Source organism: Somniosus microcephalus, unplaced genomic scaffold, assembly GCF_052327205.1.
Source record: "Somniosus microcephalus isolate GS21.2 unplaced genomic scaffold, FLI_Smic_1.0 unresolved_chr1, whole genome shotgun sequence".
Classification (NCBI taxonomy): Eukaryota; Metazoa; Chordata; class Chondrichthyes; order Squaliformes; family Somniosidae; genus Somniosus; species Somniosus microcephalus.
This window is the reverse complement of record NW_028225179.1, coordinates 116279271-116303575: the sequence shown is the minus strand read 5'-3', so window position 1 is coordinate 116303575 and position 24305 is coordinate 116279271. Positions and strand designations below refer to the sequence as shown.

At 52.1% G+C, this 24305-nt stretch overlaps 1 protein-coding gene across 1 annotated transcript in view; it reads left to right on the top strand.

Annotated features, from left to right (window-relative positions):
* LOC147095736 (uncharacterized) overlaps nucleotides 1-18650 on the top strand; it is a 49767-nt gene extending 31117 nt beyond the window's left edge. Inside the window, exons 6-10 of the mRNA XM_085974784.1 lie at nucleotides 4807-4904; nucleotides 5983-6131; nucleotides 10637-10732; nucleotides 15261-15329; nucleotides 17531-18650. Of these exons, the coding sequence (XP_085830910.1) occupies nucleotides 4807-4904; nucleotides 5983-6131; nucleotides 10637-10732; nucleotides 15261-15329; nucleotides 17531-18635 (1517 nt within the window). The 3' untranslated portion in view covers nucleotides 18636-18650. The remainder of the gene's footprint in view (nucleotides 1-4806; nucleotides 4905-5982; nucleotides 6132-10636; nucleotides 10733-15260; nucleotides 15330-17530) is intronic.
* The last annotated feature ends 5655 nt before the right edge of the window (nucleotides 18651-24305 follow it).

Sequence of the window (24305 nt, the reverse complement as noted above, 5' to 3'; positions counted from 1 at the left end):
TATCCAATTCCCTTTTGAAAGCTACTATTGAGTCTGTTTCCACCACTTTATCGAGCAGTGCATTCAGTGTTTGGGAGCTCATTTTATGCAGGGATTGTTCATTTTGAAAAGGCCTTTGTGTTTGTCAACCGCAGAGCCTCAAAGCAATTCTAATAACACAGAGGGTTGGCGACTGGCTGCGCTTCATACTGGTAACATCTTCATCATGACTTTATGAAAATAGCCCCATCAACTATGCAAAAAGTTCATCTACCTTCATCATGGGGACCCTTACGACGACATTATTGTTGAAGTGAACTGAAGAATCATTGTGGTTAAAAATAAGTAGGACAACTCAAATTGGCGCAACAGTAAAGCAATCATAAGAACATAAGAAGCAGGAGCAGGAGTAGGCCATTCGGCCCTTCGAGCCTGCTCCGCCATTCACTAAGATCATGGCTGATCTTCTACCTCAACTCCACTTTCCTGAACTATCCCCATATCCCTCGATTCCCCTAGAGTCCAAAAATCTATCGATCTCAGCCTTGAATGTACTTAACGATTCAGCAACTACAGCCCTCTGGGGTAGAGAATTCCAAAGATTCACCACACTCAGTGAAGAAATTCCTCCTCATCTCAGTCCTAAATGGCCGACCCCTTATCCTGAGACTATGCCCCCTAGTTCTAGATCCCCAGCCAGGGGAAACAATCTCTCAGCATCTACCCTGTCAATCCCCCTCAGAATCTTGTATGTTTCAATGAGATCACCTCTCATTCTAAACTCCTGAGAGGATAGGTCCGATCTTCAGTTCATTTCAACAATAATGTTGTTGTAAGGGACACTGTGATGAAGGTAGATGAACTATTTTGTGTAGTTGATGGGGTTATTTTGTGTTTGCCAGCAAGTAACTTGGTTCTGATGATGCGTCCTTTAGTTTCTGGGAGCAGCCATTATTGGAAGTGATAGGAGGCCCAATCTGTGTAATTTGGTAATTTTGTTGTGTTGCTGCTTGTTTTCAACTTCAAAACATTTTTTTCCTTTGGAAAATACAGGGAATTTAGGATGAAGTCCTTTTTTTATTCATTGATGGGATGTGAACGTCGCTGGCTGGCTAGGCCTGCATTTAGTGCCCATCCCTAATTGCCATTGAGAAGATGGTGGTGAGCCACCTTCTTGAACCGCTGCAGTCCATATGGTGTAGGTACACCCACAATGCTGTTAGGGAGGGAGTTCCAGGATTTTGGCCCAGCGACAGTGAAGGAACGGCGATACAGGTCCAAGTCAGGATGGTGTGTGGCTTGGAGGGGAACTTGTAGGTGGTGATGTTCCCATGCGTCTGCTGCCCTTGTCTTTCTAAGTGGTAGAGGTCGTGGGTTTGGAAGGTGCTGTTGAAGGAGCTTTGGCGAGTTGCTGCAGTGCATCTTGTAGATGGTACACACTGCAGCCACAGTGCGCCGGTGGTGGAGGGAGTGACTGTTTAAGGTGGTGGATGGAGTGCTAATCAAGTGGGCTGCTTTATCCTGAGTGGTGTCGAGCTTCTTGAGTGTTGTTGCAGCTGCACTCATCCAGGCAAGTGGAGAGTATTCCATCACACTCCTGACTTGTGCCTTGTAGATGGTGGAAAGGCTTTGGGGAGTCAGGAGGTGAGACGCTCGCCGCAGAATTCCCAGCCTCTGGCCTGCTCTTGTAGCCACAGTATTTATGTGGCTGGTCCAGTTCAGTTTCTGATCAATGGTAACCCCCAGGATGTTGATAGTGGGGGATTCAGCGGTAGTAATGCCATTGAATGTCATGGGGAGGTGGTTAGAGTCTCGCTTGTTGGAGATGGTCATTGCCTGGCACTTGTGTGGTGCGAATGTTACTTGCCACTTGTCAGCCCAAGTCTGAATATTGTCCAGGTCTTGCTGCATATGGACACGGACTGCGTCAGTATCTGATGAGTCTCGAATGGTGCTGAACAGTGTGCAATCATCAGCGAACATCCCCACTTCTGAGGGCAATATTCGTACACAAGCACATAATACTTATACGATAGCAAAATACTGCAGATGTTGGAAATCCGAAATAACAACAGAAAATGCTGGAAAAACTCAGCAAGTCAGGCAACATCCGTGGAGAGAAATTTGAGTTGACGTTTCGGGTTTGACCCTTCTTCAAAACTGGAGAGAAAAGGAACTAGATCGAAGGCAGGGCTGCGATCGGACAAAAGAATAAAAGAACCAAAAGAAGTAAAAGAGATTAGAAGCTAGACGAGATGGTAATAGGCTGTGATTAGGTGTAAAGTGTACTGGCAGGGCAAAAGATAGCTGCCAGGTGTGAGAGAGAAACAAAAGGAAAGGGGGGGGGGGGGAAAGGAAAGGAGTGGAAAAATATAAGTGAAAATGAAATGGGGGCCGAGGTTATGATCTGAAATTGTTGAACTCGATATTGAGACCGGAAGGCTGCAGAGTGCCTAATCGGAAGATGAGGTGCTGTTCCTCGAGTTTACGTTGAGCTTCCGTGGAACAGTACAAGAGGCCAAGGACGGTGAGGTCCGAGTGGGAATGGAGCGGTGAATTGAAATGACAGGCGACCGGAAGCTCGGGGTCACCCTTACGGACTGAACGGAGGTGTTCCGCAAAGCGGTCACCCAATCTGCGTTTGGTCTTATGATGTTCCTCTCTGGTTTTTTTAATGGAGACATTCAGCATTTTATCTTAAATGGGTATTAGTAGACAGAAGAATGTTGTATGAGAGGAATTATTACAGGAAGGATGTGATTGCATTAGAGGGGGTGCAGAGGAGATTTACGAGGATTTTGCCTGGGCTGGGGAATTTTAGCTATGAGGAAAGATCGGATAGGTTGGGGTTGTTTTCTTTGAAACGGAGGAGGCTGAGGGGAGACTTAATTCAGTTGTCTAAGTGGCCTAGATAGAGTGGATAGGAAGGACCTATTTTCCCCTTAGCAGAGAGGTCAATAACCAGGGGGCATGGATTTAAAGTAATTGGTAGAAGGATTAGAGGGGAGTTGAGGAGATATTTTTTCATCCGGTGTGTGGTGGGGGTCTGGAACTCACTGCCTGAAAGGGTGGTAGAGGCAGAAACCCTCATTACATTTAAAAAGTACTTGGATATGCACTTGAAGTGCCGTAAACTGCAAGGCTACGGACCAAGTGCTGGAAAGTGGGATTAGGGTGGATAGCTCTTTGTCGGCCAGCACGGACACGATGGGCCGAATGGCCTCCTCCTGTGCCATAAACGTCTATGATTCTATGAATGTTAAGTGCTTGCCTGCTGATCTCGTCCATGGTAATTTCTAGATAATCTAGGCTAAGTCTTTCTTTAGCTCAACTCTTAGAACTGGCTGAACCAAGCTGGAAAGTGCTGGACGCCAGCAAGATTGGTACTAAAAGTAGAAGCGGCACGACAAGTCGGTAAGTAATGGTGAGGCGACACCAAGTTTGACTGTGAGAAGCCCGAAGATTGTAAGAGGAGAGGAAGAGCGAGGGAGGCAATGAGTGGCAGAGGGTTCTGACGCCTTGTGGAAGAGAAGGAGTTCCAGTGAATTTTGATTTTGACGCCGTGACGCAGAGAGGAGGAAGAGAGTGGGAGACCGCGTATTTGTAGCTTATGAGAGAAGTTCAGAGGAACACGAAGTGCGAGAAGGGGCCACGTATCGGGCAAGAAGCTGTTTCTTCTGTCCTGCCCGGGGGTGGGAGAGAGCTGAAAAGACCCCCCCCCCCTCACATATGGGAGCAGTATCGACTGTGCAGATGGTTTTTTGCCTCGCGTTTCCCTTTCTTGTGCTTTTCGAGGTGAGGACGTTCGTGCAGAGGGGAATGGAACACTTCGCATCTGGGAGACTGGAGCCCCGATTTAACCTAACCCACTAACCCGCCCGGCGGGGGGGAGTGTGGGGGGCGTGATATCAAGAACGGATTCGGATCCAGTGCCCGTTTTACACCCCGCCCCGATCTTGCGCTGTATTGAGCGGGTTAGGTAAAATTCGGGGCACAGCCAGATCCAAAGCTAAACTGCCACCACTCCGCCTCCGTGGCAACCTCCGAAGACCATCCCTGCTGCACCAACCATCTTCCCAGTTGGCGCTGAATTGGGGCAATCTGGGACTGGCCAGACTGATCTCACATAGGACCCTTGCAACCAGAAGACTGGGGAGACTTGTACCTCATCACTCTGGGCCAAACTTCAACCCAGAGGTGTAAGTCGGTGTCTGAACGAGTGTCAGTATACGGCCCAGCTTCCACGCTCGTGCTCCCCTGCCATCCCATCTATACAGGCTTGTCTGATCTTGGCCTTTATAGTTCAGGGAGTCAGGATGTTAACACTTGCTCGCTAAATAAAGAATTTGCATTTCTGCAGCGCCTTTCACGACATGAGGACGTTTTACAGCCAATGGAGTTATTTTTTGAAGTGTAATCACTGTTGTCATGTAGGGAAACGCAGCAGCCAGCTAGCGCACAGCAAGCTCCCACAAACCTCAGACGAGATCATCTGTTTTTTTTAAGTGATGTTAGTTGAGGGATAAATATCAGCCAGGACACTGGGGAGAAGTCCCCTTGCTCTACTTTGGAATAGTGGCTGTGGGATCTTTAACGTTCACCCGAGAAGGCAGACGGGGCCTTGGTTTAACGTCTCATCCGAAAGACGGCACCTCCGACAGTGCAGCGCTCCCTCAGCACTGCACTGGGAGTGTCGGCCTAAATTTTAGTCTCCGGAGAGGGGCTCGAACCCATGATTTTCTGAGGCGCGCGTGCTATCCACTGAACCATGGCACAGAATTCTTTGTGTTGATGTGACGTGACCCACTTTGTCTTCACGCCGGTTAGGGTACCATCGGGAGTGCCACGCCCCCAAGATCGAGGATGACGGCAGAGTCCCGACCTCGTGGGTTTGCCGCTCGTGTATCTTTGCTGTAGCCACCAAGGTAAGACTGATGTCTCTTTGTTGGGTTCGGTAATCGGGGAGGGGAAAAAAGTGCCGCAACCCTTTACTGTCGGTAAAAGGCGGTTAACGCATTGCGGTTGGTACGTTTTCTGATCAATTGTAGCGAAAGCCCCTTCAGTGGGTCAGGCAGCAATGCCTTTAGACGTGACCGCGAATGGCTGATGGTTGGATGCTGTAGCCAGGGTCCATGCTAGCCTGTCTGGTGAATCAGGATGGAAAGGAGGTGTGGCAATGATTGCGACTGGCCTCTCGCACTCGTCTTTTGTGCCCTCTTCTCCTGATGGCACTGACCCGCGCGGAGGTACAAGTTCTACGGGTACTTTGCGCACCATGCCACTCTTCAAGCACGAGCACAGTAAGTGCTGATGGGCTATTTAACACGGTGGGGCATCACAGCAGAGCCAAAACCTGTCCTTGCCTGATGGCCACATACGCGCACTTCCTCGCAAGGGGCCATTACACAGGTATCGGGACCAGGAGCCTCCATGGATTTGCTTTGATATTTCCACTCCCTGACCTGGCGCACTGAGGTCAGTGTAGCCCCACCACTGCCCCTGCTCACTGACCATCCTGGTTTCTGTGGCTTACTTATACACTAATTGGTGTCATGAAGAATTGAGTCACTGGGGAAGTTTTGCCACTTGTATATTTTCGTCTATATTACACTCCTGCTATAACAGCAAGGCACAGTGAAGACAAACGAGAACTAAATATCACTCCTTCCTATTCCCAGGTTTGGGTCCATTGGTGGGGGTGAATGGGAAGAGGCTTTAGTCCATTGGGATTCCCATTAATGGAATTGAAGGGGATTTAGTCAATAGAATTCTTATTAACGGAAGAGAATGGGGAGGGCTTCTGTCCATGGATGGGGATTGAATCCATTGGGATTGCTGCCTGTAGGGAATGGTTTCCATCTGCTGGGGTCTCGCAGTGAGATTGAATTGGCAGGTAGAAGATCGGCCGCTGAGAATTCCATGCATGGAGAGCTGTGTGTGAAATCTCGAGTAATCCGTGCATGCTTACGTTATATACGTGTGTGTGCTTAATGTTTCCGTCAGAAAGGAGGTGCCTTAAAGAAGGGACCATATGCCAAAGCCATGCTGGCCATGAAGCGGGTTCTGCCCTATCAGCTCAAGTCACTAGAATGGGACTCCGAGCATCTCACCAATCAGCAGCAATGTTACTGTTACTGCGGAGGCCCCGGAGAGTAAGTATTGCATCTTCCTCACCCGCCTCCCAACTTTAGTTGGAGGGCTTTCAGCGGTTGTAATTCTTCAGATTACAAAAACCTATTTTCTCCTTCCATCTTTTCTTCCTTGCTCCCATAAGAATTAGGAGCAAGAGTCGGCCGTACGGCCCCTCGAGCCCGCTCCGTCACTCAGTAAGATCATGGCTGATCTTCGACCTCAACTTCGCGTTCCCGCCCGATCCCCATATCCCTCGATTCTCCTGAAGACCCTGACTCTTGCTGCAGGCGGAGTTCCCCGAGCGCTAATCGCCTTCCGTTACCTCACCCGACATTCCTTGCGTGTTAAGTCCAGTTCTGGTCCCCTACACTTTTTAGGAAGGGTGTGAAGGCCCTTGAGAGGGTGCAGAGGAGATTTACCAGAATGGTTCCGAGTTTGGGGGATCTTGGCTACTAGGACAGGTTGGAGAAGCTGGATTTGTTTTCATTAGAGCAAAGGAGGTTGAGGGGTGATTTGATAGCGGTGTACAAGATTATGATGGGTTTGGATAGGCTAGATGGGGAAAGGCTGTTCCCACTAGCTGATGGTACAAGGACTAGGGGACACAGATTTAAGTTTTTGGGCAAGAGATACAGGGGCGATGTGAGGAAAAACTTTTTACGCAGCGAGTGGTGATGACCTGGAACTCGCTGTCGATGGAAGTGGAGACACACAGTGTTTTCAAGGGGAGACTGGATAGGCACTTAATGGAAATAAACTTGCAGGGCTACGGGGAGAGAGCGGGGGAATGGGACTGACTGGATTGCTCCACAGAGAGCCGGCATGGACTCGATGGGCCGAATGGCCTCCTTCTGTGCCATTATGACTCTATGACTCTAAGTCTAGACTGCGAGGGCGGGCAGGCTATGTGACCAAGGGGGGGGCATCGCACCCGAGCCTGATCCCTACCTCACAAGATCCACATGCACACTCAATTGCCAGGAGGGGGTGTCACTGGATATTAAGGGTTTTTGAAAGAGTAGATAAGGAGAAACTGTTTCCACTGACTGGAGGGTCAGTAGCCAGAGGACTTGGATTGAAAATAATTGGCTAAAGAACCAGAGGGAAGATGAGGAGATTTTTTTTTTACGCAGAGAGTTGTTGTGGTCTGGAATGCACTACCTGAAAGGGCGGTGGAAGCAGATTCAGTAGTAGCTTTCAAAAGGGAATTGGATCAATACTTGAAAAATTACAAGGCTATGGGGAAAGAGCAGGGGAATGGGACTAGCTGAAGTGCTCTTTCAAAGAGCCGGCACAGGCACGATGGGCCGAATGGCCTCCTTCTGTGCTGTAGGATTCTATGATTCTGCACTAATTGGAAGCGAGAATCCTGGCGGTGATTTTTTTGTTGATATCCTGGTATTTGTTCCATAGGGTCATAGAACGGTTACAGCACGGAAGAAGGCCATTCAGCCCGTCGATCCCGTGCTGACTCTCAGCTAGTCCCACTCCCCCTGCCCTTTCCCCATAGCCCTGCAAATTATTTTCCTTCAGATACTTATCCAATTCCCTTTTGAAAGCTGTGATTGAGTCTGCCTCCACCACCCTTTCAGGCAGTGAATTCCAGATCCTGACCACTCGCTGTGTAAAAAAGGTTTTCCCTCATGTCGCCTTTGGTTCTTTTGCCAATCACCTGAAATCTGTGTCCTCTGTTTCTCGACCCTTCTGCCAATGGGAAAGGTTTCTCTCTATCTACTCTGTCCAGACCCCTCATGATTGTGACCATCAAATTTCCTCTCAATCTTCTCTGCTTCAAGGAGAACAACCCCAGCTTCTCCAGTCTATCGATTTAACTGAAGTCCCTCATTCCTGGAATCATTCTCGTAAATTTTTTCTGCGCCTTCTCTAAGGCCTTCACATCCTTCCTAAAGTGCGGTGCCCAGAATTGGACACAGTACTCCAGTTGGGGCCGAACCAGTGTTTTATAAAGGCTCATCATCATTTCCACACTTTTGTATTCTATACCTCTATTTACGAAGCCCAGGATCCTGTAAGTCTCTTTTAACTGCTTTCTCAACCTGCCCTGCCACCTTCAACGATTTGTGCACACATACCCCCGGGTCTCTCTGTTCATGCACCCACTTTAGGATTGTACCCTTTAGTTTGTATTGCCTCTCCTTGTTCTTTCTACCAAAATGTATCACTTCACACTTTTCTGCGTTAAATTTCAAATGCCACGTGTCCGCCCATTTCACCAGCCTGTTTATGTCTTCCTGAAGTCTAGCACTCTCCTTCTCACTGTTTACTATAATTCCAAGTTTTGTGTAATCTGCAAATTTTGAAATTGTGCCCTGTACACCCACGCCCATATATACAGTCCGGCGAATATAACAAAACAATGCTCCTTAAATTTGAAGAATTCTGCAGTTTACGAGAGGCATGTTATTGTCGGTGATTGGCTGGTGACAGCTCCTCTGTGGAGTGAGGTAAACGAGGGTTCTCTGGGATAGAATCAGAAAACGCTGGAAATACTCAACATCTGTGGAGCGAGAAACAAGAGTTAACGTTTCAGCTCCATGAACCTTCGTCCGAACTGGAAGGAGTTGGAGATGTAACGGTTTTTAAGCAAGCACAGGGGCAGGGAAAAGCGGGGGGGGAGGGAGGAAAGAACAAAAGGGAAGGTCTGCGATCGGGCGGAGGGCAGGAGTGATAATTGACAAAAGGGATGATGGTGCAAAAGTGGACGCTGATGGGACAATAAAGAAACAAAAGATGGGTCCAGAGGAGGTGTAAATGGCAACAGCAACATCGTTACCAGCAGCCACTGTCCCAAGAAAATGGGAGCGCTGGTTACGATGTGAAGTTGGTGAACTCAGTGTTCGAGATCGGAAGGTTGTAAAGTGCCTGGGGTTTCTCTGGGGCTGGCGATGGGAGACTATAGCCCAGTACTCCCAAGGTGCTGTTCGCAATGGGTCAGGCAGCCTGGCTCACTGCCGGAACTGGGAGGCGTTAGACCCGTCGCTGGAAAGGGAGGGACATGTTGACAAATGACGGGCAGGAAAAGACCAGCTGGTCCATCCCGCCTGCCCCACGCTCATGATGCCCGGAGCACCCTGACTGGACAATTTCTTAACTCCCCAAGCTGTACGCCAATTGGCTGCAGCGTTTCCCACGTTTACAACAGTGACGACACTTCAAAAAGTACTTCATTGGCTGTGAAGCAGTTTCAGACGTCCTGAGGTGGTGAACGGCGCAGTGTAAATGGGGAGATCATGTCTGACCAATTTGATTGAATTTTTCGAGGGGGTGACTAGGTGTGTGGATGAGGGTAGTGCAGTTGATGTAGTCTACACGGACTTCAGTAAGGCCTTTGACAAAGTCCCACATGGGAGACTGGTCAAGAAGGTAAGAGCCCATGGGATCCAGGGCAATTTGGCACATTGGATCCAAAATTGGCTTAGTGGCAGGAGGCAGAGGGTGATGGTCGAAGGTTGTTTTTGTGACTGGGAGCCTGTGTCCAGTGGGGTACCGCAGTGATCGGTGCTGGGTCCTTTGCTGTTTGTAGTGTACATTAATGATTTAGATATGAATGTAGGAGGTATGATAAGTAAGTTTGCAGATGACATGAAAATTGGTGGAGTGGTAAATAGCGAGGAGGGAAGCCTCAGGCTACAGGATGATATAGACGGGATGGTTAGATGGGCAGAACAGTGACAAATGGAATTTAACCCTGAAAAGTGTGAGGTGATGCATTTTGGGAGGACAAACAAGGCAAGGGAATATACAATGAATGGTAGGACCCTAGGAAGGACAGAGGATCAGAGGGACCTTGGTGTGCATGTACATAGATCCCTGAAAGTAGCAGGACAGGTAGATAAGGTGGTTAAAAAGGCATATGGGATACTTATATTCTATGCCTTGGCTAATGAAGGCAAGAACAGGGAGGTTATGATGGAGCTGTACAAAACGCTAGTTAGGCCACAGCTGGAATACTGTGTGCAGTTCTGGTCGCCACACTATAGGAGGGATGTGATTGCATTGGAGAGGGTGCAGAGGAGATTCACCAGGATGTTACCTGGGCTGGAGTGCTTCAGCTATTTGGAGAGAGACTGGACAGGCTGGGGTTGCTTTCCTTAGAGCAGAGAAGGTTGAGGGGGGACCTGATTGAGGTGTACAAAATTATGAGGGGGGTAGATAGAAAGGAACTTTTCCCCTTAGTAGAGGGGTCAATAACCAGGGGGCATAGTTTCAAGGTAAGGGGCAGGAGGTTTAGAGGGGATTTGAGGAAAAACTTTTTTACCCAGAGGGTGGTTGGAATCTGGAACTCACAGCCTGAAAGGGTGGTAGAGGCAGGAACCCTCACAACATTCAAGAAGCATTTGGATGAGCACTTGAAACGGCATAGCATACAAGGCTACGGACCAAGTGCTGGAAAATGGGATTAGAATAGACAGGGCTTGATGGCCGGCGCGGACACGATGGGCCTCTTTCTGTGCTGTATAACTCTATTACTCTATAAATGCAAGTTCTTCCTTTCTTTCGTAAGGTGGAATCTGAAGATGCTGCAGTGTTGTCGGTGTCAGCACTGGTTCCACGAGGCTTGTACCCAGTGCCTGAACAAGCCACTGCTCTACGGAGACAGGTGAGATCGCTGGGCCGAGTTACTGCATCCACTTTCATGCCTTTATTGCCTCCAGACCTGACTATTCCAACGCACTCCTGGCCGGCCTCCCACGTTCTACCCTCTGTTAACTTGCGGTCATCCATAACTTGGCTGCCTGTGTCCTAACTCGCACCCAGTCCCGTTCGCCCATCACCCCTGTGCTCACTGACCTACACTGACTCCCGGTTAAGCAGCGCCTCGATTTCAAAATTCTCATCCTTGTTTTCAAATCTCTTCATGGCCTCACCCCTCCCTATCTCTGTAGCCTCCTGCAGCCCCAGAACTCTCCGAGATATCTACGCTCCTCCAATTCTGGCCTCTTGAGTATCCCCGATTTCAATCGCTCCCCAATTGGTGGCCATGCCTTCAGCTGCCAAGGCCCTAAGCTCTGGAATTCCCTCCCTAAAGCTCTCCACCTCTCCTTCCTCCTTTTAAGACACTCCTTAAAACTTACCTCTGCCCTAATAATTCCCTATGTGGCTCGGTGTCAAATTTTGCTTGATAAATTTCCTGTGAAGGGCCTTGGGACGTTTTACTACATTAAAGGCATTGTATGAATACAAGTTGTTGTTAAATGGCGCTGCCTGTAATGTTCAGTGCTACGAAACCCATGCCCAGTGTCCTCCTGTCTCTGTCGGCGAGGATATTTACAGCGTGTTGGGAACATAGGATCACAAGGTGAGCTCCGATGTAGAAGGCACTTGACCCATTTGATCTCGTCTTTCTCGAATACCCATCCCACCGTCTTCCCATTACAACGCAGTCCGCTGCGTGCTGCCCTCGACCATCCTTCTGCCGCTCCTGACATCTATCCTAAGTTTTCCCTTTACGGCCCTGACCCTGTGTCCCCTTGTCCTAGTGTGCCTGAAGGTATTGCTCCAAGTTTACTTTCTCTATCCCCTCCGCAGGAAGTTCCCTCTGAGACATCTGAGGCTGGAGGGTTCTACATTAGCTAGTTATCGGAGATTGGAGGAGAATAGGCCAATCAGCTAAGCAGCCGACTCCTCCATATACCATCGACAATCTGCCCTATCATGACCTCTATCCCACCTATAGCATCTCCTGAGGGACCTGGTCATCTCATAGACCATCGGCCGTCTACCCGATCATGGACTCTATTCCATCTAAAGGGACCTGCTCCTCCTGCAGACCATGTACAATCTCCCCTCTCATGGACTCATCCCACCTATAGCATCTCCTGAGGGACCTGCTCTTCCTGCAGACCATGTACAATCTCCCCTCTCATGGACTCATTCCATCTATAGAATCTCCTGAGGGACCAGCTCCTCCTGCAGACCATGTACAATCTCCCCTCTCATGGACTCTATCCCACCGATAGAATCTCCTGAGGGACCTGCTCTTCCTGCAGACCATGTACAATCTCCCCTCTCAAGGACTCTATCCCATCTATAGCATCTCCTGAGGGACCTGCTCCTCCAAAGACCGTGTACAATCTCCCCTCTCATGGACTCTATTCCACCTATAGAATCTCCTGAGGGACATGCTCCTCCTGCAGACCATGTACAATCTCCCCTCTCATGGACTCATCCCACCTATAGAATCTCCTGAGAGACCTGCCACTCCTGTATGTACACTCCACCCAATCATGGACTCTGCACCACTTGTACACGCCCCTGAAGTACCTGCTCTCAGAGACCATGTAGAATCTACCCTCTCATGGACTCTATCTCACCTATAGAATCTCCTGAGGGACCTGCTCCTCCAAAGACCATGTACAATCTACCCTCTCATGGACTCTATCCCACCGATAGAATCTCCTGAGGGACCTAATCCTCCCACAAACCATGTGCAAACTACCTGATCATGGACTCCACACCACCTATAGGCCATCCTTAGGGAAAATTATTCCTAAATACTCCCAAAAATTACCAAGCAAAGCTCAAAATAATTTCCCCCACATTCGCCTCTCTAGTTGTCAACCCTGGCCTGATGCCCTCCAACAACAATCCCTTTTCCCTCCCCAGGGGCATAGGAGCTATCCTCTATACCCTTGGCCTCCAATTACGGTTGCAAACAGATATTCATCAAGCTTTGCTCTATTTTCCCACTGCTCTAAGGCGGAAAATAGTGTATTATCTCAACTCTGACCTCTCTTCAAAAGGCACTGGTGTTTGGAGTCTGTTTCCATGGTTACCAGTCAAGCTGCATTCACCTAAGTCTCTCTTCTTAATAATAGACACGTAAAGAGCATATAATCCAGGCTGACACTCCCAGTGCGGTACTGAGGGAGCGCTGCACTGTCGGAGGTGCCGTCTTTCGGACGAGTCGTTAAACCGAGGCCCCGTCTGCTCTGTTGTTCCTCTGTGTGGGAGCTTGCTGTGCGCAAATAGGCTGCCGCATTTCCTACATTACAACAGTGACCACACTTCAAAAAGTACCTCATTGGCTGCAAAGCGTTTTGGGACGTCCTGAGGTCGTGAACGGCGCCGTATAAATGCAAGTCTCCACTCGCACACTCAGTAGTGGGAACCTTGGAAGATTTCTTCCTTCCCTAGCTCAGGGGTCACTGACGTCAATCGGAGCTTCTAGCGAATATCCATGCGGCAATGTGATAATGACCAGGTAATCTTTTTTTGGTGGTTGAGGAGGGATAAATATTGGCCCAGGACACTGGGGATAACTCCCCTGCTCCTCTTCAAAATAGTGGCCGCGGGACCTTTTACGTCCACCAGAGAGGGCAGACAGGGCCTCGGTTTAACCTCTCATCCAAAAGACAGCACCTCCGACAGTGCAGCACTCCATCAATACTGCACTGTGAGTGTCAGCCTGGATTATATGCTCTTAAGTGTCTTATTAAGAATAGAGACTTGGGTGAGCAATAGACCAGCTGGTTCATCTAGCCTACCCCATACATTCATGGTGCCTTGTGCTTCACCAGTATAACATTCCCTAACCACCAGGTGCCATGTCCTGTCCTTGGGTCAACTAGGGGAAGAAAATTCCTCTCCGATTTCCCACTTTCTCCAAACTAAGATTGGCTAAGTCGGTACAGTCCAGCGATGGTACCTGGGAATTTCCTGGCCTGTTGGGCCACTACATGCCGAGGAGCCACTGGGGAAGGGACGCAGTAATATATTTGAGGGAGAGGTTGTCTATTGGGGTTCTGACGGGCCGCACTCCGTTCCTGGAAAGATCAAGGAATATTCTCTTCTGACAGGAACAAAAATAAATCTGAACTTCAAATGGAAGTAAACGCAGCCAGTGCAGGAATTAAAAAAAAAAAAAGGCTTACATTTATGTAGCGCCATTCACGCAATACTATCTGGAAAAAGCAGCCATCATGTTTAGCTTTAACCCTGCTGCACAAACATGAACAACGAGTAACAAATACACTGACCTTTAATAAATGGGAATCGCAGGCAACATATACACTGCCTAGTGCTTTAATCCTTACCCTGCTGAATAAACAGGAATCGCAGGCAACATATAGTCTGACCAGTGCTTGAATCCTTACCCTGCTGAATAAACAGGAATCGCAGGCAACATATACACTGCCTAGTGCTTTAATCCTTACCCTGCTGAATAAACAGGAATCGCAGGCAACATATACACTGACCAGTGCTTGAATCCTTACCCTGCTGAATAAACAGGAATCGCAGGCAACATATACACTGCCTAGTGCTTTAATCCTTACCCTGCTGAATAAACAGGAATCGCAGGCAACATATACACTGCCTAGTGCTTTAATCCTTACCCTGCTGAATAAACAGGAATCGCAGGCAACATATACACTGACCAGTGCTTTAATCCTTACCCTGCTGAATAAACAGGAATCGCAGGCAACATATACACTGACCAGTGCTTTAATCCTTAGCCTGCTGAATTTACTGGATGTAGGAATGATTAGCTGGAAAATCTCAACACTATAATGTCCACAGTTGTTATACACAAAATATGCACAGCAGAAACCACTTCTGATGAGGATGGACCTACAGCCAGTTTGGAGCATGTTTCCCTGTCATTCTGTTAAGGGGTGAGGTTTCTAATCAAGCAAAATTGTCTTATCGGCTGCACACTGACACAGTGCAGTGGGAATAGAGTGTATGTGGTGTGATGTTGCCATCTACTGGTGTAGCAGCATATGATACAAAGATCACATGACAATAATCTCAGAATTGATCGTGGCATCTAACATTGTCCACTTAGGTGTATAAATAAACTCACGACCAGTAATACAGCATGGGTTAGATACAGAGTAAAGCTCTCTGTACACTGTCCCATCAAACACTCCCAGGTCAGGTACAGCACGGGTTAGATACAGAGTCAAGCTCCCTGTACACTGTCCCATCAAACACTCCCAGGGCAGGTACAGCACGGGTTAGATACAGAGTCAAGCTCCCTCTACACTGTCCCATCAAACTCTCCAAGTGCATATTGTCGGACTAATGCGTGAATAGGTGGGGTGTTTGTGCTCTGTGCCCAAGAACTGGGTTATAACTGCCTAAACTGTTGCTGATAAATATGTGGCCTTCTATTGAATTTGTAGGTTTTACCTATTTGTGTGCTGTGTCTGTACTGGTGAGTCGGAGTATGTGAAGCGACTACCCCTGGAGTGGTAAGTACGGTGTCCTTAATCACAATGTGTGTGCGTGTGTGCCTTTTGTAAATACCAGACACACGCCAGGTGTAAGTTGCGGCGGTGGATCTCTTGCACTCTTCCGCACTCCCTGTATAACTGGTGCTGGTCCTGCTGTTCCCTCTGATTATGTACCGGAAGCAGAGCTATTGTAGACTGCCTATGCAGCAGTTAGAGAGCATGGAACCATCCCAGACAGACTTACAGCAACTTTACCAACACACTGGACATCGCATGAACCACAAATAGTAGGGAACTCGGGGAAACGAGTGGAGAAATCTGGAATGTGCTTGGCTTCGCCTGTTACTGGCTGAAAAAAAAAATTTGAGAGTTGCTTGAGGTGTTTAAAATAATGAGGCGAGTTGACGGGTGAATAGGGAATGACTCTTTTTTCTAATAGAATCTCAAACAGTAACAACTTGCAGATAATGAAGCCGTCCATGCCCGCATGCAACAAGACCTGGGCAACGTTCAGGCTTGGGCTGATAAGTGGCAGGTAACATTCGCGTCACAGAAGTGCCAGGCAATGACTCTCTCCAACAAGCGAGTGTCTAACCACCTCCCCATGACATTCAACAGCATTACCATCGCCGAATCCCCCACTATCAACATCCTGGGGGTCACCATTAACCAGAAACTTAACTGGACCAGCCACATAAATACTGTGGCAACAAGAGCAGGTCAGAGGCTGGGTATTCTGCGGTGAGTGTCTCACCACCTGACTCTCCAAAGCCTTTCCACCATCTACAAGGCACAAGTAAGGAGTGTGATGGAATACTCTCCACTTGCCTGGATGAGTGCAGCTCCAACAACACTCAAGAAGCTCGACACCATCCAGGACAAAGCAGCCTGCTTGATTGGCACCCCATCCACCACCTTAAACATTCATTCCCTCCACCACCGGCGCACCGTGGCTGCAGTGTGTACCATCTACAAAATGCACTGCAGCAACTCGCCAAGGCTTCTTCGGCAGCACCTCCCAAACCCGCGACCTCTTCCACCTAGAAGGACAAGGGCAGCAGGCGCATGGGAACACCACCACCTCCAAGTTCCCCTCCAAGTCACACACCATCCTGACTTAGAAATATATCGGCCATTCCTTCATCGTCACTGGGTCAAAATCCTGGAACTCCCTACCTAACAGCACTGTGGGAGCACCTTCACCACACGGACTGCAGCGGTTCAAGAAGGCAGCTCACCACCGCCTTCTCAAGGGCAACTAGGGATGGGCAATAAATGCCGGCCTTGCCAGCGACACCCAGATCCCATGAACGAATTAAAAAAAAGTTATAGAGCGCCATCAATGCAGAAAAATACCCCCAAGGCGCCGATAAAGGCAAATCCAGATAATATTTTGACCAAATGGATGTGAGAAAGTGGACTGTTGCAGCCTCAGAAGGCGGTAGAGGCAGAATCAGTTTGAAAAATAATTTGTTCTCAAGTTGTGGGCGTCACTGGTGTTTATTGCCCACTCCTCGTTGCCCTGAGAAGGTGGCGGTGGTGGGCCTGAGTGCAACAACTGTGCGGCTCGCTGGAGTCAGCCATGGTGGGTGCGGGCCTGTGCACGCTGGGTAAAGAATTCGCCATCCGGCAAAGGCCGGGAGCCTCACCCGGCGACACCGGATCTCACTCGCCCGGTGCGTCAGGTACCGATGAGCAGCTGACAGCCCCCTTACCCATCCCCCTCACCCCCACCAGCACTTCAAACAGTAGCAGCTGCAGCACACGGAGGGAGGGGGCGCCCCGGACAGGGGTCCGAAGTACATTAATTCCCCCGCGCACCCACTCCCAATTTGGCTGGGATCTCCCAGACACTCTATCCTAAGAGCAGCCACCTCCCCCTGTGCAGGCTGCCAGCGTGGCAGAACCCAGGATCAGGACGTCCCTCCCTCAATTGAAAAGGACCCCGGGATGGCAATGAACTGGGAAACCTAGTAAACTGCTGGCTGGACCTCCAGAATTAGGCACGATCCCAGGTGAGGGGGAAAAGAAGGAACGCCAATGTCGGGATATTTGGCTCGTCTGAGGCAAGTCCCTTAGGCGTCCCCAATTTACAGGTTTCACCATTAAGCTTGGGATTAAGACTCTTAACCAAGGTGCTGTTGTTCGATCAAATAGGCGGGCGGAGGGCTGTTGGGAGGCGGTCGAGTTAACACTCTGGCACTCTGTGCGATTTACAGGGTCGACATCGTGCACCTGGTCCTCTACCACCTCAGCACCTGCTGCAGAAGGAAGTACTTCGACTTTGAACGAGAGATCCTGGCGTTCGCCAATGAAAACTGGGACAACCTGCTGGTCGGAAAGGTAGGGACGGAGAACGGGATAGGAGCTCGATCTGACAAACCTTCCCATTTGGTCCAGTATCGCGGTGACAGGAGCTCGGGAGACAGGCCTTCCCATTGTCCCAGTATCCCGATGATGGGAGCTCGGGGAAACAGGCCTTCCCCATTGTCCCAGTATCCCGGCGACAGAAGCTCAGGAGACAGGCCTTTCCCATTGTCCCAGTATCCCGGTGATGGGAGCTCGGGGAGACAGGCCTTCCCCATTGTCCCAGTATCCCGTAGATGGGAGCTTGGGGAGACAGGACTTCCCCATTGTCCCAGTATCCCGGCGACAGAAGCTCAGGAGACAGGCCTTTCCCATTGTCCCAGTATCCCGGTGATGGGAGCTCGGGGAGACAGGCCTTCCCCATTGTCCCAGTATCCCGGCGACAGAAGCTCAGGAGACAGGCCTTTCCCATTGTCCCAGTATCCCGGTGACAGGAGCTCGGGAGACAGGCCTTCCCATTGTCCCAGTATCCCAGTGACAGGAGCTCGGGAGACAGGCCTTCCCATTGTCCCAGTATCCCGGCGACAGGAGCTCAGGAGACAGGCCTTCCCATTGTCCCAGGATCCCGGTGACAGGAGCTCGGGAGACAGGCCTTCCCGACTGTCCCAGTATCCCGGTGACAGGAGCTCGGGAGACAGGCCTTCCCCATTGTCCCAGTATCCCAGTGATGGGAGCTCGGGAGACAGGCCTTCCCATTGTCCCAGTCTCCCAGTGACAGGAGCTCTGGGAGAAAGGCCTTCCCCATTGTCCCAGTATCCCAGTGACAGGAGCTCGGGAGACAGGCCTTCCCCATTGTCCCAGTATCCCAGTGATGGGAGCTCGGGAGACAGGCCTGCCACATTGTCCCAGTATCCCAGTGATGCGAGCTCGGGAGACAGGCCTTTCCCATTGTCCCAGTATCCCGGTGATGGGAGCTCGGAGAGACAGGCCTTTCCCATTGTCCCAGTATCCCGGTGACAGGAGCTTGGGAGACAGGCCTTTCCCATTGTCCCAGTATCCCAGTGACAGGAGCTCGGGAGACAGGCCTTCGCCATTGTCCCAGTATCTCGGTGACAGGAGCTCGGGAGACTGGCCTTCCCATTGTCCCAGTATCCCGGTGACAGGAGCTTGGGGAGACAGGCCTTCCCATTGCCCCAGTATCCTGGTGATGGGAGCTCGGAGAGACAGGCCTTTCCCATTGTCCCAGTATCCCGGTGACAGGAGCTCGGGAGACTTCCCTTCCCATTGTCCCAGTATCCCGGTGACAGGAACTCGGGAGACAGGCCTTCCCATTGTCCCAGTCTCCCAGTGACAAGAGCTCGGGAGACAGGCCTTTCCCATTGTCCCAGTATCCCGGTGATGGGAGCTCGGGAGACAGGCCCTCTCCATTGTACCAGGATCCCGGTGACAGGAGCTCTGGGAGAAAGGCCTTCCCCATTGTCCCAGTATCCCAGTGACAGGAGCTCGGGAGACGGGCCTTTCCCATTGTCCCAGTATCCCAGTGACAGGAGCTCGGGAGACGGGCCTTCCCCATTGTCCCAGTATCCCAGTGACAGGAGCTAGGGAGACAGGCCTTTCCCATTGTCCCAGTATCCCAGTGACAGGAGCTCGGGAGACAGGCCTTCCCCCATTGTCCCAGTATCCCAGTGACAGGAGCTCGGGGAGACAGGCTTCCCTTTGTCCCAGTATCCCGGTGACAGAAGCTCAGGAGACAGGCCTTCCCATTGTCCCAGTATCCCGGTGATGGGAGCTCGGGAGACAGGCCTTCCCATTGTCCCAGTATCCCAGTGACAGGTGCTCGGGAGACAGGCCTTCCCATTGTCCCAGTATCCCGGTGACAGGGGCACACGAGACAGGCCTTCCCATTGTCCCAGTATCCCGGTGATGGGGGCTCGGGAGACAGGCCTTCCCATTGTCCCAGTATCCCGGTGACAGGAACTCGGGAGGCTGGCCTTCCCCATTGGCCCGGTATCCCGGTGACAGGATCTCGGGAGACAGGCCTTCCCATTGTCCCAGTATCCCACTGACAGGAGCTCGGGAGACAGGCCTTTCCCATTGTCCCAGTATCCCGGTGACAGGAGCTCGGGAGACAGGCCTTCCCATTGTCCCAGCATCCCGGTGACAGGAGCTGGAGGAGCCAGGCCTTCCCATTGTCCCAGTATCCCAGTGACAGGAGCTCAGGAGGCAGGCCTTCCCGATTGTCCCAATATCCCGGTGACAGGAGCTCGGGAGTCAGGCCTTCCCATTTTCCCAGTATCCCGGTGATGGGAGCTCGGGAGACAGGCCTTCCCCATTGTCCCAGTATCCCGGTGATGGGAGCTCGGGAGACAGGCCTTCCCCATTGTCCCAGTATCCCAGTGACAGGAGCTCGGGGAGACAGGCCTTCCCATTGTCCCAGTGATGGGAGACAGGCCTTCCCATTGTCCCAGTATCCCGGTGACAGGAGCTCGGGAGACAGGCCTTTCCCATTGTCCCAGTATCCCGGTGACAGGAGCTCAGGAAACAGGCCTTTCCCATTGTCCCAGTATCCCGGTGACAGGAGCTCGGGGAGACAGGCCTTCCCATTGTCCCAGTATCCCAGTGACGGGAGCTCAGGAGACAGGCCTTCTCCATTGTCCCAGTATCCCGGTGACGGGAGCTCGGGATACAGGCCTTCCCCTGTGTCCCTGTATCCCGGTGACAGGAGCTCTGGAGACAGGCCTTCCGTATTGTCCCAGTATCCCGGTGACAGGAGCTCGGGAGACAGGCCTTTCCCATTGTCCCAGTATCCCAGTGACAGGAGCTCGGGAGACAGGCCTTCCCATTGTCCCAGTATCCCGGTGACAGGAACTCGGGAGACAGGCCTTTCCCATTGTCCCAGTATCCCAGTGACAGGAGCTCGGGAGATAGGCCTTCCCATTGTCCCAGTATCCCGGTGACAGGAGCTCGGGAGACAGGCCTTCCCATTGTCCCAGTATCCCGGTGACGGGAGCTCGGGAGACAGGCCTTCCCATTGTCCCAGTATCCCGGTGATGGGGGCTCGGGAGACAGGCCTTTCCCATTGTCCCAGTATCCCAGTGACAGGAGCTCGGCAGACAGGCCTTTCCCATTGTCCCAGTATCCCAGTGACAGGAGCTCGGGAGACAGGCCTTTCCCATTGTCCCGGTATCCCGGTGACAGGAGCTCGGGGAGACAGGCCTTCCCATTGTCCCAGTATCCCAGTGACAGGAGCTCGGGAGACAGGCCTTTCCCATTGTCCCAGTATCCCGGTGACAGGAGCTCGGGGAGACAGGCCTTCCCATTGTCCCAGTATCCCAGTGACAGGAGCTCGGGAGACAAGCCTTCCCCATTGTCCCAGTATCCCGGTAACGGGAGCTCGGGAGACAGACCTTCCCATTGTCCCAGTATCCCAGTGACAGGGGCTCGGAGAGACAGGCCTTCCCATTGTCCCAGTATCCCGGTGACGGGAGCTCGGGAGACAGGCCTTCCCCATTGTCCCAGTATCCCAATGACAGGAGCTCGGGAGACAGCCCTTCCCATTGTCCCAGTATCCCGGCGACAGGAGCTGGGGAGACAGGCCTTCCCCATTGTCCCAGTATCCCAGTGATGGGAGCTCGGGAGACAGGCCTTCCCATTGTCCCAGTATCCCGGCGACGGGAGCTCGGGAGACAGGCCTTCCCATTGTCCCAGTATCCCGGTGACGGGAGCTTGGGAGACAGGCCTTCCCATTATCCCAGTATCCCGGTGATGGGAGCTCGGGAGACAGGCCTTCCCAATGTCCCAGTATCCCGGTGACAGGAGCTCGGAAGACAGGCCTTCCCCATTGTCCCATTATCCCGGTATCAGGAGCTCGGGGGGAGAGGCCTTTCCCATTGTCCCAGTATCCCGGTGACAGGAGTTCGGGAGACAGGCCTTCCCATTGTCCCATTATCCCAGTGACAGGAGCTCGAGAGACAGGCCTTTCCCATTGTCCCAGTATCCCAGTGACAGGAGCTTGGGAGACAGGCCTTTCCCATTGTCCCAGTATCCCGGTGACAGGAGCTCGGGGAGACAGGTTTCCCATTGTCCCAGTATCCCGGTGACGGGAGCTCGGAGAGACAGGCCTTTCCCATTGTCCCAGTATCCCGGCGACAGGAGCTCGGGAGACAGGCCTTCCCATTGTCCCAGTATCCCGGTGACAGGAGCTCGGGAGACAGGCCTTCCCATTGTCCCAGCATCCCGGTGACAGGAGCTGGAGGAGCCAGGCCTTCCCATTGTCCCAGTATCCCAGTGACAGGAGCTCAGGAGGCAGGCCTTCCCGATTGTCCCAGTATCCCGGTGACAGGAGCTCGGGAGACAGGCCTTCCCATTGACCCAGTATCCTGGTGATGGGAGCTCGGGAGACAGGCCTTCCCATTGTCCCAGTATCCCGGTGATGGGAGCTCGGGAGACAGGCTTTCCCCATTGTCCCAGTATCCCAGTGACAGGAGCTCGGGAGACAGGCCTTCCCATTTTCCCAGTATCCCGGTGATGGGAGCTCGGGAGACAGGCCTTCCCCATTGTCCCAGTATCCCGGTGATGGGAGCTCGGGAGACAGGCCTTCCCCATTGCCCCAGTATCCCAGTGACAGGAGCTCGGGGAGACAGGCCTTCCCATTGTCCCAGTGTCCCAGTGATGGGAGACAGGCCTTCCCATTGTCCCAGTATCCCGGTGACAGGAGCTCGGGAGACAGGCCTTTCCCATTGTCCCAGTATCCCGGTGACAGGAGCTCGGGAAACAGGCCTTTCCCATTGTCCCAGTATCCCGGTGACAGGAGCTCGGGAGACAGGCCTTTCCCATTGTCCCAGTATCCCAGTGACAGGAGCTCGGGAGACAGGCCTTCCCATTGTCCCAGTATCCCAGTGACAGGAGCTCGGGAGACAGGCCTTCCCATTGTCCCAGTATCCCAGTGACGGGAGCTCAGGAGACAGGCCTTCTCCATTGTCCCAGTATCCCGGTGACGGGAGCTCGGGATACAGGCCTTCCCCTGTGTCCCTGTATCCCGGTGACAGGAGCTCGGGAGACAGGCCTTCCGTATTGTCCCAGTATCCCGGTGACAGGAGCTCGGGGAGACAGGCCTTCCCATTGTCCCAGTATCCCAGCGACAGGAGCTCGGGAGACAGGCCTTCCCATTGTCCCAGTATCCCAGTGACAGGGGCTCAGAGAGACAGGCCTTCCCATTGTCCCAGTATCCCGGTGATGGGGGCTCGGGAGACAGGCCTTCCGCATTGTCCCAGTATCCCAGTGACAGGAACTCGGGAGACAGGCCTTTCCCATTGTCCCAGTATCCCAGTGACAGGAGCTCGGGAGACAGGCCTTCCCATTGTCCCAGTATCCCGGTGACAGGAACTCGGGAGACAGGCCTTTCCCATTGTCCCAGTATCCCAGTGACAGGAGCTCGGGAGATAGGCCTTCCCATTGTCCCAGTATCCCAGTGACAGGAGCTCGGGAGACAGGCCTTCCCATTGTCCCAGTATCCCGGTGACGGGAGCTCGGGAGACAGGCCTTCCCATTGTCCCAGTATCCCGGTGATGGGGGCTCGGGAGACAGGCCTTTCCCATTGTCCCAGTATCCCAGTGACAGGAGCTCGGGAGACAGGCCTTTCCCATTGTCCCAGTATCCCAGTGACAGGAGCTCGGGAGACAAGCCTTCCCCATTGTCCCAGTATCCCGGTAACGGGAGCTCGGGAGAGAGGCCTTCCCATTGTCCCAGTATCCCAGTGACAGGGGCTCGGAGAGACAGGCCTTCGCATTGTCCCAGTATCCCGGTGACGGGAGCTCGGGAGACAGGCCTTCCCCATTGTCCCAGTATCCCAATGACAGGAGCTCGGGAGACAGCCCTTCCCATTGTCCCAGTATCCCGGCGACAGGAGCTGGGGAGACAGGCCTTCCCCATTGTCCCAGTATCCCAGTGATGGGAGCTCGGGAGACAGGCCTTCCCATTGTCCCAGTATCCCGGCGACAGGAGCTCGGGAGACAGGCCTTCCCATTGTCCCAGTATCCCGGTGACGGGAGCTCGGGAGACAGGCCTTCCCATTATCCCAGTATCCCGGTGATAGGAGCTCGGGAGACAGGCCTTCCCATTGTCCCAGTATCCCGGCGACAGGAGCTCGGGAGACAGGCCTTCCCCATTGTCCCATTATCCCGGTATCAGGAGCTCGGGGAGAGAGGCCTTTCCCATTGTCCCAGTATCCCGGTGACAGGAGCTCGGGAGACAGGCCTTCCCATTGTCCCATTATCCCAGTGACAGGAGCTCGAGAGACAGGCCTTTCCCATTGTCCCAGTATCCCAGTGACAGGAGCTTGGGAGACAGGCCTTTCCCATTGTCCCAGTATCCCCGGTGACAGGAGCTCGGGGAGACAGGTTTCCCATTGTCCCAGTATCCCGGTGACGGGAGCTCGGAGAGACAGGCCTTTCCCATTGTCCCAGTATCCCGGTGACAGGAGCTCGGGAGACAGCCCTTCCCCAATGCCCCAGTATCCTGGTGACAGGAGCTCGGAGAGACAGGCCTTCCCCAATGCCCCAGTATCCCAGTGACAGGAGCTCGGGAGACAGGCCATCCCATTGTCCCCAGTACCCCGCAATTATTAATGAAAATAAATACACAGTAAAGGCGTAAACTGTTTTTGTAATTTTTAGAATCTATATCTTC